Here is a 13,748-nt window from a genome sequence, read left to right as displayed (position 1 = left end):
GGGATAGTCTTTACACAGTCAGCCCTCCATATCCTCGGGTTCCAAATCCACAGATTCAACCAACTGCGGGTCAAAAATATTCGGAAAAAAAAAATCCAGAAAGTTCCAAAAAGCGAAACTTGAATTTGCCACATGCTGGCAACTATCTGCATAGCATTTACCTTGTATTTACAACGGTTTACATAGTGTTGACTTTGTATTAGGTGTTATAAGTAATCTAAGGATGATTTAAAGTGTAAAGGAGGATGTGCATAGGTTATATGCAAATGCTACACCATTTTATATAAGGGACTTGAGCATCCTCAGATTTTGTATCTGTCAGGGTCCTGGAACCAACCCCTTATGGGTATGGAGGAATGACTGTACTAGGGTGTTTCCAGCACCCAAAGTCTGCACACGTGACCAGGTACAGCTTCCCCCATTTCTCCCTGCAGCCAGCTTTTACCTTTCACTCTCACAGTTTTCTGTACATTTCTGGTTCAATATTTTTAAAAAGTATTTCTTTTTCTTTTCAAAATGGAACATACATTTTTCTCCCCAGTATTAATTACCTAGTAGTAGATTTCTTTGGCCTTACCATAAGAATTTTTAAATGACTTAAGTTTATTTTTATTAAATAAAATATATAAAATATATTTTATTATTAAATATAATTGTAAGTGTAATGAGTTAATATAAGCAGTCAAGTTTATATATATGTGTATATACATATATATAAATATTCAGATCTAATGTACAAAACCATCAACAATGAAAACTAAGTTCTAGATAAAGATATGCTTTCTTGTTTAATGTACCTAGAACGAATTTACTTTGGTCTCTTTATTATATTCTGTTCCCAACTGATTTTTTTTTTCTTAAAATAATATTTTTTTCAAATGAATTTGGTCATTCTTTTCTTTATTTATAGAGTCTGGATGACTTGTTCTGGAAAACAGCTATATAACAAAATAAAACAAATACTACTTGGCCTTTTCAACGAACTAATTCCAGTTTATTAGAGGTAGAATTAAGGACCTTTCCAGTTCTGCCTCTAATCTTATTTCGATTTGTAAGTCTCTCTTCTAGTACTTAAAAATGATGTAAAAAACATGAAAAACACAGCTATAGTGTAGGAATAGTAGAGCAGATGTTTTGTTACTGCCAAGAAGGCACAAAATGTGAAAAGGATGCAGGCATCCCAGTGTGATCTGTGGTCCCCCAAACCTGAGCGGGCCTGCTTCTCTCCCACACATAGGCAGACCATCTGGAAGCGGGTCCAGGGTGCTGTGACTCCCCTCCTGGCGAGCATGATATCTTTCATGGACAGAGATGGCAACCTTGAGCTGCTGGCCAACCCACATTCTCCGTCCTGGGCAAGAGATCTTTGGATGTTTATTTTCAGTGACGTTAAGCTTCTGAACATTCCTCTTGTGGCAAATGATACAAGGTGAATAGAAGACTTTCTTTTCGTGGGAAGGGAAAAAAACCCATAACATAGCAACAAACTTAATAGGCTCTCCCAGGTGTTTGATGAAATGTAGTTATGGGTTTTAGAATCACATTTAAGTTGGCTCTTTTTGTAGCCTGAAGGGTCATGGCATTACAGTAACAAAAGAGTTGACGCAAGTTCTGAGAAATAGGTGTTTCATTCTCGGCTTTCCTCATTTCCCTGTTCTCAGAGCACCCTTACAGTTAAAATGGCCAGCTTCCACCTCGTCTACACTGGCGAAGCTGCACGTAGGAGAGCGTTTGTGTTGATTTTCCTGCTCCTCCTGCCAATGGCGGGAACCACAGAGCCTATCACTAGACCCGATCTTGTGTAACTCAAGCTCAGCTGGCCTGCCAAAACCTTCCTGTTTGGATTTCAGGGGGCTTCGATTCTCTTTGCGTAGGTATAGGGTAAGGGTGGGTTCAGACATCACCAGACTGGTTCTGCCCAAGACTTCAAGCAACCTACTTGACCCCTTCCAGCCGTGGTTTGTTTTTGTTTTGTCTGTAAAACCAAGAGATGACATAAGATCATTCTTGAGTTCCTTTATAACATAAAGCTGAGCTGTTCAGTAGACCAGGGGACTGTCTTTGTAGCCCACTAAGCCTCCCAGTTCTTAAGGATGGAGAGGAATTGGCATCAGGAGTGGATCTCGTCTTGTGTCTTGAGCGCCGTCTCACTAACCACATTCTTGGTCCTTGTTTGGCCTATTGCAGGTCTAAAGGGGAGATGTCCTACATCATGGTGCAGAACTACATGAACCTCTCAGAGGACACTTCCAACAGTGTCCCGTTTAGCTGGAGAATCAAGGACTATCTGGAGGAGCTGTGGGTCCACACTCAGTACATCACGGGAGATGAAGGTGAGCCCAGCGATGGTGGGAGGGGACGTGTTCTGGCAGGAGGAGACCCTGCTACCCTGTCATAGGTGGTCGCCCCCATTCTGAGTTCCCTGGGCAACTAGGGCACCAGGACTCAAGATGTCCCCAGCTGGGCCCTTCTCAGCAACTGCCAGTGACCAGAGTAGAGTAATACCTTTGCCCAAACTGAGCCATCAGTGTCCTCCTGAGTCACAGGGCACCTTGCTTTGTTGTCAGGTGCCAAGTAGTCTGGCCACAGACATTCCAGGAAAACCAGTGGTCACACAGCACTTTTGGGAAAGTCATCTTTCATGCATGAAGTAATCTTTTCAAAGTTTATGTATAGTATTGCTTTTTAAAAATACAGGACAAAGATGGTTACTAGACTTGTGGTAATCATTTCATAAGGTAGGCAGATGTCAAATCACTGAAACTAACATAATATGATATATCAACTATATTTCAATTTTTTTTAAAAAAGGAAAGATTTCTTTAAAAAAATACTGGTCAAAATACTTGAAGATGAACTTATTTTTCTAGGTAAGCATTCTGCCACTCTTTCTGAACAAACCTGAAGCAGTCTCTCTCCTGAAGAGAGAGTATTTCTCTTTCTCATACCATATCCTAACTGACCTTACTTTCCTATAATAGCATGTGACTTGGGGGCCAGCACGCCATCCACTAGAAGGCAGATCTTTTTGGTTTGAGCAGCGTATGACCCCAGCCCCTGGAGGGCAACCCACTCATTCCTGGTTCGCTTGGGTCCGGGGTTCCCAAAGCACATTATGACTTGGTAGAAATAAACTTGGTCTTTCCCAGATTGTGTTCTCTTTGGGGCTAGCTAGGCTTTTATGACCGGAATGGAACATTCCTTCTGACTTTGTTTCTGTTATTCCACTGGGAAGATATCTAAACTGTCCAGAAATGATGATAAAAAATGATGATTAGCAAGGCAGCCTTATTAGAACCATGTCCATGTCCCTGCATTCAGCGGGTAAGAGGAGTCATGGTCAACATCCTCACCCCAAGCCGTTCTCCATCTCCCCCCTCACCCACCCCCGGCAGGACTGGCAGAGAAGTTAGTGGAGCTCTTTCAGCAGACCCCACTGGGCAGGTTTCTTGCTCAGCTCACTGTAGACCAGCGGCAAGAACTTCTTCAGTGCTACCTGAAGGACTTCCTTCTCTTGACCATGAGAGTGTCCACTTGGGAACAGTTAAACGTAAGTACTGACTAGGGGGCAGGGTGAGGCTCGTATAACGTGGACAAGATGCCAACATGGGAACTTTTCCTCAACTACTGGAGCTGTAGTGTTCGTGGAACAGAATGTGGTCCAAGAGGACAGTGGTGTGAGAAAATGCCACTCACACCCTCAGAACCCTCGGGGCTGGGTGCTTAGCCCACTGCCCAGCGCCCCTAAAACATGGAGCTTTTATTAACAGGAAGAAGACCTCCGATTTCCTGTGACACCTTCTTTTTAAATGTTTAGTTTTTCTTGAAGAAATTTAGGTAAATATTTAACTGATCACAGCAAGGTAATAATAATAATAACTAAAATTTCAATGGAAATATTGAAGATTTCAAACTTCAGTACCTAAAAAAGGAAACTGACAGATTTGAGGAAAACATACTTACAACCAACATGATTAAGGGTTAATAAAGTATTCTTAGGATACAATAAGAAAATCTAATCTTTAGAAATGAGTGAAAGTTATAAATTAACTATTAACAGAATAATTATGCAGATGTCCAGAAAACACTGGAAAAAGTGCTCAGCCTCACTAGTAAATCAACAAGGCATGAACAACTTTTAGATACGATCTTTACTTGTCCTTGTGGCAAAACTGGTTTTTAAAACAGCCAGGAGTTCCTCCGTTGCCAGTGGCGGTGTGAACGGCGTGGTGCTTCTGGAAAACCATCTGTCGGGATGAATGGAGAACTTCACAAAATCTGAACTGGCGATTCTGTCCTGAGAACATTGTCGGAGATGTGGACAAATATTTTATTCATGGGAATGTTCTTTGCAGTTTTATTTCTAAAAACAGAAAATTAGAAACAGTGTAATTGTCTTAAAATAAGGGTTGGACAAATATTTGTACAGCCATTTGACTGGTTATTGTGCAGCCATTAAAAACGATGTCTTCGAGCATGCTCGTGATAGAGAAATGCTTATAATGTAAAGTGGAAAAAAATCAGGAATACTCTGTGACCCTAATTTGGGGACCACAGGGAGAAGAGGTATGGATCCAAAAACGTCTAGAAAGGACGACACCAAAAAGTAAACGAGGGATACTAATAGTGTACATCGTTTTTAATTTTCTTTTTTGTTATTTTTGAGTAGTTCCGGTTTCCCACAAGGAAAATGTATCTTTTTTAAAAAAATAATTTACAAGTATATAGTAAAAGCTTGTTTCTCATCCCAGGTTCTGCAGATGGCTCTGGGGTCCTGCATCAATCAGCTGAAGGCAGGAAGGCCAGCGGAAGAGATCTCCTTACCGTCCGTGCACCTTGCCTACCAGCATTTCAGGAGCCGGCTACAGAACTTCTCCAGGATCTTGACCATCTACCCCCCAATTCTACAGAGCCTTACAAAAGGCACCCGGAACCACAGCTGGGCCGGAGATGAGATGGTATGGCCCCTCTTAGGGACATCACGTGCCTGCAGCCAGGCTTGGCCTCCTCAAGCGAGTGGGCGGTTGCTCCCACCACCACCCTGGGAAGGGAAGGCTTATGGACCACGTTCCAAATGGGAAACGTCTTCATGGGGCACACATGTCAGTGTGGCTCCTCAGTTAGAATGCATCTAACTCATGCTTCCTAGATCCCAAGACAATGAAAGGTGAAGCTACAAGCCTGGAACACAGAACACACTGGGCTAACAGCCAGGGCCTCCGACTTACTGGTTAGAGCAGCCCAGTGGGGGTCGAGGGACAGGCTGCTCAGTCACGGGCCTGTTCTCTGCTCCCCAGAGTCTGGATGTGTTCGCAGCAGTGGCCTGTACTGAAATGCTGACAGAAAACCTCCTGAAGCCCAGTCCGCAAGCTTGGTTACAGACGGTGAAGAATCTTTGCATGCCGCTGGAGCTCCTCTGTTCAGATGGGTACCTGCAGGGCAGCGGGATGGTGGCCAGAGCCATCCTCAGGGACATCAGGTGAGACCTAGGAGTCCCGGGCACATCAGAGAGAGAGCAGATGCTCCTGCCACAGGAAGTGGGCCTGTCCTCATTCATTCTTTAACGTCTCTTGAACCCTTACTAAACGCCAGGCATCATGATGATCTTAGAGAGCTGTGCATTCAGGGAGTGCGTGGAGTGACGGGGGTGATAAAAAGGCGAGCAGATTATGATGATCCTGAGGGAGAAGAAGCAGCTGCAAAGGACCCCAGCAGGGCAGCAGAGAGGAAACACACAGGCTAGACTTCCCAGGGGACAAGTCCTTTGCTGGCCTTTAAGGATGAGGTGGGACTCACCGGACACAGGCAGAGGCGTAGAACTTGAGATGTCCCAGCTGAGAGTCTGAGGGGAGGGGTGGAAAGAGACGAAGTGTGTGGAGGTCGGGGAGCACATCACAAAGGGCTTCTACCTAATTCTTTCACCCACCTTCACGCCCGGTCCTTTTCTTATCTTTCAACTCCTGTGCCTTGGAACTGCCTCCCTGCGCCTCTTCATTCGTCTCAGGCGCTTTTGTCAGAGCTGAGTGAGGGACCCCCTCTCTCCACAGAACCCACTGGAATCGCATTTTCTCCATTGCGCTCTTTGTGGAGCATGTGCTCCTGGGGACCGAGAGCTACATTCCCGAGCTGCGCAAGCTGGTGACGGAGTATGTCTTCTTGCTGAACAAGGTGAGCGCGAAGGCTTGGCCTGTCAGGCACTGGTCTGCCTCTTTGTAAGACAAAGAACAATTGAAACATGACCTGACTTTTATCATCGTGGTGGTATATCCCCTTTCTGCTCTGAGAGTTTTATCTGGAAGTGCGAAGGAAAGTGATTTCGTCACGTAGGCCATTAAAATTTTGGTGTTTAATATTTTAATATTTACCCTCTCCTGAGTGTTAAGTCAGGGTGTGTCATTTAGGGTTCCCTGCAGGAAAAGGAACTATTCATGCAGCAAGTACACTTGGGAAACCTTTGGGAGGACTGAAGGGTGGGCTCCAGCCAGGCCTCCAGTGGCCCCAGACCAGATCAGCAGCCTGGCCCGCGGAGGGAGCTGCTTCCCACTGCCACGGTCAGGAAGGGTGTAGGAGAATGCCGCTGGGCCTGTGGACTTCCAAACACAGTGCTGTCGGCGGGACCAAGGGGACAGGAAGCCCATGTCTCTGCCCCTCTGCACCCTTTATAAAGTTGGTGACACACAGGATAGTACCCTGTAGAAAAAGTGACTGTCCTTTCAGCATCAGTGGCCACTCAGGGAAGACACTGTCTGCCCACTGGGAACCTCACACAAGCACTGCCAACAGCTTTGCTGTACAGCCTTTGAAATGTCCTTTTGTGACTGGCTTATTTCACTAAGCATCATGTTCTCAGGGTTTATCCCCATTGTAGCAGGTGTCAGAATTTCCTTCCTTTTTAAAGCTGAATAAGATTCCACTGTATGGATAGAGCACTTTCTGTTTATCCATCCATCTGTTAATGGACATTTGGGTTGTTTCCACCTTTTGGTGATTGTAAATAATGCTGCTCTGAACCTGGGTGTACAAGTATCTGTTTGAGTCACTACTTTTAATTCTTTGGGGTGTGTACTTAAGAGTGGAATTGCTGAATCATATGGTAATTCTATGTTTGACTTTTTGAGGAATCACCATACTGTTTTCCACAGTTGCCACACCATTTTACTTCCCCACCAGCAATGCCCCAGGGCTCCAATTTCTCCACATCCCTGCCAACACTTGTTATTTTCCATTTTTTTAAATAATAGCCCTCCTAATGGGTATGAAGTGATATCTCATTGTGGTTTTTGATTTGTATTTCCCTAATGACTAGTGATGTTGAGCATTTTTTCATGTGCTTATTGCCTATTTGTATATCTTCTTTGGAAAATGTCTATTCAAGTCCTTTGGCCTTTTTTCAATCTTTTGATTAACAGATCAAATTTAACAGGGTATTAAAAACTAATATCATTGCCAAGTAAGATTAATCCTGGGAATTCAAGGATAGCTCAAAATCATAAAATCGATAAGCATCATCAGTTACGTAACAAATTAAAAGAAAAACTCCAAACGATTATTTCCAAAGGTACAGAAAAAGCATTTGATAAAATTTATAATTTGGTACAAAGATACTCTTGCCAAATTAGGAATATAAAGGAACTCTCCTTCAGCAGATAATGCCCAAGGGGTATACCTAATAGAAAAACATCTATAGCAAACATCATACCTAACCAGAAAATTCCCTAAGCACAGCCATTAAACTATCTTATATCATTAAAGATGTGCAATTCCTAAGAAACAGTGTTTCCACTTCTAAATATATATCCTAGAGAATTTTCCCATTTGTACTCAGACACATGGAAGAATGTTGGGTGCAGAAATGTTTGTAATTGCAGGAAATTGGGAACATTCTAAATGTCCATTAATGGGAAAACAGGTGACCAGTATATTCATCAACAGGTACCATACAGCAGTTAACATGAATGATCTGAACCTACTTGTATCAACAAAAAAAGCAAGTTGCAGAAGCTTAGGTACAGTGTAATGTCCCTGATAGAAAGTTTACAACATTCAAAGCAACAAGATTTTTATGCATGCATCCAAATCTAGTGGAAGTGGGAATTTAGGAATGTGATTCTCTGGGGCTGGGTGAGGGGTGGGGGATGGAAATATGATCAGAAAAGGATACACTTGGAGTTGAAGCTGCACCTGTAACGTTTTGTTTCTTTAGAAACTGATAAAGCACATACTCAAAAAAAATGCTATGATTACTTAAAGTTTGGTGGATACGCAGATGGTCATTATATTATCCTTTATAGTTTGAAATATCTCATAACGGGAGGAGGGGGATAGACCTTAAAAGAAAAAGAGGAAGAGGGGAAAAATCAGAAGCCGAGAATATCGACCTTCTCCCCAAAGCAGCATAGTCACAAAGGGCATTCAAAGTTAAAGAAACTGCTAAATAAATAAATAAAGCCTTGCACTGCAGACACCAGAGCCCTAACTGCCCAGCTTCGCCAGCCTCAGAGGGGATGTGTTTTGTTGCCTTTGTTGCCTGGCTGACTCCTGCCCTTCCTCACTGCTAATTAGCTTCCCTCCTCCTCCCGCTGCCTTTCTCCTTCAGTGCCTGCAAGAGGACTCTGACATCAAGACTCACAGGCCTTTCGTCGCAGTGATGACCACTCTTTGTAAATGTAAGGACCAGGTCAGCAAGAGCCTCACCAGGTGAGATCTTGGGTTTGGGATCTGCAAGGGAGAGAATTCAGAACCTTTTGTATTTTTTGCTTCTCACGGCCAGCTTCTCTGCTTCAGAATTGGTCACCCTTCTTGGCTTCTAGGTTTGGGGTGAAGCCGTGCCCCATCTGCCTGGGAGACGCACAGGATCCTGTCTGCCTGCCCTGTGACCATGTATTCTGCCAGCGCTGCGTCAAAGTTCACATCACCCAAGGGCAGATGGGATGCCCCTATTGTTTAACTGACTTGCCAGACAGCTTCTCTCCTTCTGTTTCCCAGGAGCACCGGTAAAACACCCTTTCTCTTGAGAAAGCTTCCTCTTTTTTCTTCCTTTTTTGCAAATACAGTGTTCAGAAATATAATTATTAATCTTAGAAAGCCTGACAGAGAAGTGTTCTAAGAAAGACAACTAACTACTTATGTACCTTTATAAACACCTAGTGTCTGAAAATTATCCTCTTCTCAAGACATACATGTGTACAGATTAGGGAGATAGAAAAATTAGAGGACATAAACCAGAAGGTCGTAAACTAAATAAAGCCATCACAAGAGACTCAAAGAATTTAGATGCAACTGGTTTATCCTCTTGATATGTAAATTTTTATCCTCTTGATATGTAAATCCATCCATGTTCTGTGTCCTGAGGATAAAGCTAGCTCTTATCTGGCTAAGTGCCTTTCAGGGCAGTAGTTAAAATTAGCCTAAGTGGTTGGTTTTCCTTCCCATTTTCCTCCATTCTGATGCCTCCTGAAAGTGGAGCACAAGGCAAACCCAGTGGATGGGATCTTTGAGAAACTCTTGGGATATGAAGGCTATTGCTAGATGGTCCAAATGATCAAAGTGCTTCTCAAAAGAGCCGAGTGTATGTACTGTCTGCAGTTTTGGAGACTGGTTCTAATCAATGTAAGGAGATACTTGCATCTTTTAATTAAAAAAAAAAATGCTGTCCAAATCCCAAAGCACTCTGTAGGGAGGGATTCTGGAACACATTCTACAAGCCTTTTGACCGTGGTTTTCAACGATTCCCAAGGGAGGTCATCGAGAAACATGCTCGCTTCCGGCAGATGTGCAATAGTTTCTTTGTGGACCTAGTTTCCACCATGTGCTTCAAAGACAATTCTCCACCTCAGAAGGATGTGGTCGATGTTCTGCTGTCTTTACTCTTTGTAGAGAAGGAGCTCTTTCGAGAGACTTCCCAAAGTGAGTGGCTTTCTTCCTATAGACTTAAAAATTCAGTTCTTCATCTCACTCTTTATGTCTGATGTGAACGATGATCTACCTTTCTCCTTCTGGTTTAAGGACGCCGTGAACACACAAAATCTCTTTCTCCTTTTGATGACGTTGTGGATAAGACCCCTGTCATCCGCTCAGTGGTACTGAAACTGCTTTTGAAGTACAGGTGAGCACCACGAACGTGGAGTTGCCTCTAGCACGCCTTGACTTCTTTTTATTCTCCTCATGGCTTTTTCTTTGCTGCCAAGCATTCTTTGCAGAACCTGTAGCTAGTTCATGATTTGGGGAAGCTTTTTCAGCAAGAGACCCCCTTGTTGCTTTATCTGTATGGGTTGTGTCCTTGACATATTCACATACTGGCTATGAGTTCAGTATGCCTACAAGCACGTGGTTAGGAAGAAGAAGACAGATTTGGGGGAAGGGTGCAAGGTGTTGTGACATGTGCGGGAAGTCGGGAGTCAGGAATCTGCGGTTCTCATCTCAGTTCCACAGCTACGAAGTTTTATGTTTTTTTGGATGATAAGTTAGAATCTCCCCTCACCCTCCTTGCCCTTGATGTTGTCTAAGTTTTGCTTCAGCTCTTAAGTTTCTCTGATTCTATAAATGGACCGAGAAGCCCATATGGTGCTTCAGCTCAATGGTCTTGTCAAATTATGCTATTTTAGAAAATTCTTAGAAAGCTGATCTGTAGGGGGCTTCCCTGGTGGCGCAGTGGTTAAGAATCCACCTGCCAGTGCAGGGGACACGAGTTCAAGCCCTGGTCCGGGAAGATCCCACATGCTGCAGAGCAGCTAAGCCCGTGCACCACAACTACTTGAGCCTGCGCTCTAGAGCCCGCGAGCCACAACCACTGAGCCCGCGTGCCACAACTATTGAAGCCCATGTGCCTAGAGCCCATGCTCCGCAACAAAAGAAGCCACTGCAATGAGAAGCCTGCGCACCGCAACGAAGAGTAGCCCCTGCTCGCCACAACTAGAGAAAGCCCATGCACAGCAACAAAGACCCAATGCAGCCAAAAATGAAAGAAAGAAACACAGAGAGAGAAAGAAAGAAAGCTGATCTGTGTTCAGAAGGCTCTTTTGGAAGATACTCAGTATCCTCAGCCTGTGTTCTGACTTGATAGAGTACACCTTGAGGTGATGGCAAAATCAAGATGCTGTAAGAAAAGTTCCAATAGAAACAACTGTTTCTAACTTAAATGTCTGAAAGGTGACTCAGGATAGAGATTAGATTTACATTTAAGCATGGATCTGCTGCAGCCTTGTCCACGGACATTTTGTTTTGCTTCTATTTTTCTCCCCCATTATTTGTGAAATACTTTTTTCAAACAGGATTCCTGGAGGATTTTCAAATAAAATACTCTTAAAATACATTTTCTGGGCTTCCCTGGTGGCGCAGTGGTTGAGAATCTGCCTGCTAATGCAGGGGACACGGGTTCGAGCCCTGGTCTGGGAAGATCCCACATGCCGCAGAGCGACTAGGCCCGTGAGCCACAACTACTGAGCCTGCGCGTCTGGAGCCTGTGCTCCGCAACAAGAGAGGCCACGATAATGAGAGGCCCGCGCACTGCGATGAAGAGTGGTCCCTGCTCGCCACAACTAGAGAAAGCCCTGGCACAGAAACGAAGACCCAACACAGCCAAAAATAAAAATAAATAAATAAAAACATGTCAATTCATTAAAAAAAAAAAAAAAAAAATTTTCTTACAGAAGTAGTATCTTACTATACCTGAAAATGGCTTTTAAGGCTTACATGGAAAGAGTTGACTTGAGATGTGAGAAGAGCCTCTTTTGATATTCTGTGATTTTTATTAATTTTGGTAAATGTGTGAAATCTGTATTCATTTGAATCTCTTTGCTTAGAGAAAGGGAACAGTATCATCAACATGCATACCTCTTGACATATAGTGTAGACACATTAACATGAGTACAAACAATGCTTAAAGGTAAACACTTTGTTTTGAAATATTTAGAGAGTAAAATTTACAGAACTGATTTTGAAATTAAAATCTTGAGACATAAAACACAATTTAAAAATCTACATTGTCATTCCCTGGGTTGAGAAATACTTGTTTGTGTCGTTACTTTTGTGATTCGAGTATTTTCGTGTATTAAGAATCAGTCGGGGCTTCCCTGGTGGCGCAGTGGTTGAGAATCTGCCTGCCAATGCAGGGGACACGGGTTTGAGCCCTGGTCTGGGAAGATCCCACATGCCGCGGAGCAACTAAGCCCGTGCGCCATAGCTACTGAGCCTGCGCGTCTGGAGCTTGTGCTCCGCAACAAGAGAGGCTGCGATAGTGAGAGGCCCGCGCACCGCGATGAAGAGGGACCCCCGCTCACCGCAGCTAGAGAAAGCCCTCGCACAGAAACGAAGACCCAACACAGCCAAAAATAAATAAATAAATAAATTAATTAATTAAAAAAAAAAAAAAAAAAAAAGAATCAGTCCGGGGCTTCCCTGGTGGCGCAGTGGTTAAGAATACGCCTGCCGGTGCAGGGGTCATGGGTTCGAGCCCTGGTCCGGGAAGATCCCACATGCCGCGGAGCAACTAAGCCTGTGTGCAGTAACTACTGAGCCTGCGCTCTAGAGCCTGTGAGCCACAACTACTGAGCCCGCGCGCCTAGAGCCCATGCTCCGCAACAAGAGAAGCCCCTGCAATGAGAAGCCCGCTCACCGCAACTGGAGAAAGCCCGTGCGTAGCAATGAAGACCCAACGCAGCCAAGAAGAAAAAAAAATCACTCAGACCAGACTTAGACATACTTTGTGGAAATGTAGGCATCCATTCTTTAGGCAGACCTGTGCGTGGGACACCATTGATGAGACTGCAAATAACACTAAGATATTATCTGGCTTTTTCAACGTGTTGATATTTGCACTAATGTTACTAAAGTAATGAAGGGTGAATCTGCTAGCATCTTAGCATGAGGAAAACCCTGGTAGTGGCCATTGTTTCCGTCACCACCAAGCACATATAGTTTTTAAAAATGCCAATTTCGGGCTTCCCTGGTGGTGCAGTGGTTGGGAGTCTGCCTGCCAATGCAGGGGACACGGGTTCGAGCCCTGGTCTGGGAGGATCCCGCATGCCGCGGAGCGACTGGGCCCGTGAGCCACAGCTACTGAGCCTGCGCGTCTGGAGCCTGTGCTCCGCAACAAGAGAGGCCGCGACAGTGAGAGGCCCGCGCACCGCGTTGAGGAGTGGCCCACGCTCGGTGCAACTGGAGAGAGCCCTGGCACAGAAACGAAGACCCAACACAGCCAAAAATAAATAAATAAATTTATTTTTTTTTAAAAAAATGCCAATTTCACTTAATGTCCTTGACGAAGCTATAAAAATTCTTAATTTTACTAAATCTCCACCTTTGAGGATATGACTTTTTTAATATTCTGTTGAAATGAGAGATACACACAAAGCACTCCGGCTGCACACCAAGGTACAGGGTTATCTCAAGGAAAACCACTCATGCGGTTTTTGAGTTACATGCTAACTTGGCTGCTTTTTCTGTGGAATACCACTTGTACTTGAAAGAATGACTGACAAACAACACTTATTCAGACTTGGGCATTTGGCAGGTGTTTTCTTGAAACCAAGTGATGTGAGCCTGTCACATCAAGGAAGACAACTGATGGTTTTGTTGCTAATGATAAAATTCAAGCTTTTAAGCAAATATTAAAATTTTGGAGGGAATTCCCTGGTGGCCCAGTGGTTAGGTCTCCATGCTTTCATTGCCAAGGGCCTGGGTTCAATCCCTGGTTGGGGAACTAAGATCCTGCAAGCCGTGCAGTGTGGCCAAAAAAATAAATACATTAA

General features: G+C 44.0%; 1 protein-coding gene across 5 annotated transcripts in view; it reads left to right on the top strand.

Moving 5' to 3' along the window:
* The window catches only part of RNF213 (ring finger protein 213), a 116,393-nt gene that overhangs the window by 79,059 nt on the left and 23,586 nt on the right, over window positions 1–13,748 (top strand). For all 5 annotated transcript variants that reach the window (XR_009698467.1, XM_061176251.1, XM_061176252.1 and 2 more), the window contains 10 exons: window positions 1,238–1,429; window positions 2,188–2,333; window positions 3,396–3,550; window positions 4,752–4,958; window positions 5,298–5,479; window positions 6,048–6,168; window positions 8,597–8,697; window positions 8,811–8,993; window positions 9,737–9,906; window positions 10,006–10,105. Coding sequence is in view for 4 of the 5 variants with exons in the window: in XM_061176251.1 (XP_061032234.1) it covers window positions 1,238–1,429; window positions 2,188–2,333; window positions 3,396–3,550; window positions 4,752–4,958; window positions 5,298–5,479; window positions 6,048–6,168; window positions 8,597–8,697; window positions 8,811–8,993; window positions 9,737–9,906; window positions 10,006–10,105 (1,557 nt within the window). In the remaining variant the exon portion in view is untranslated. The remainder of the gene's footprint in view (window positions 1–1,237; window positions 1,430–2,187; window positions 2,334–3,395; window positions 3,551–4,751; window positions 4,959–5,297; window positions 5,480–6,047; window positions 6,169–8,596; window positions 8,698–8,810; window positions 8,994–9,736; window positions 9,907–10,005; window positions 10,106–13,748) is intronic.

This window comes from Eubalaena glacialis, chromosome 19 (assembly GCF_028564815.1).
Source record: "Eubalaena glacialis isolate mEubGla1 chromosome 19, mEubGla1.1.hap2.+ XY, whole genome shotgun sequence".
NCBI lineage: Eukaryota > Metazoa > Chordata > Mammalia > Artiodactyla > Balaenidae > Eubalaena > Eubalaena glacialis.
Note: the sequence above shows the minus strand (reverse complement) of the source record. Positions and strands in the feature narration are given on the sequence as shown.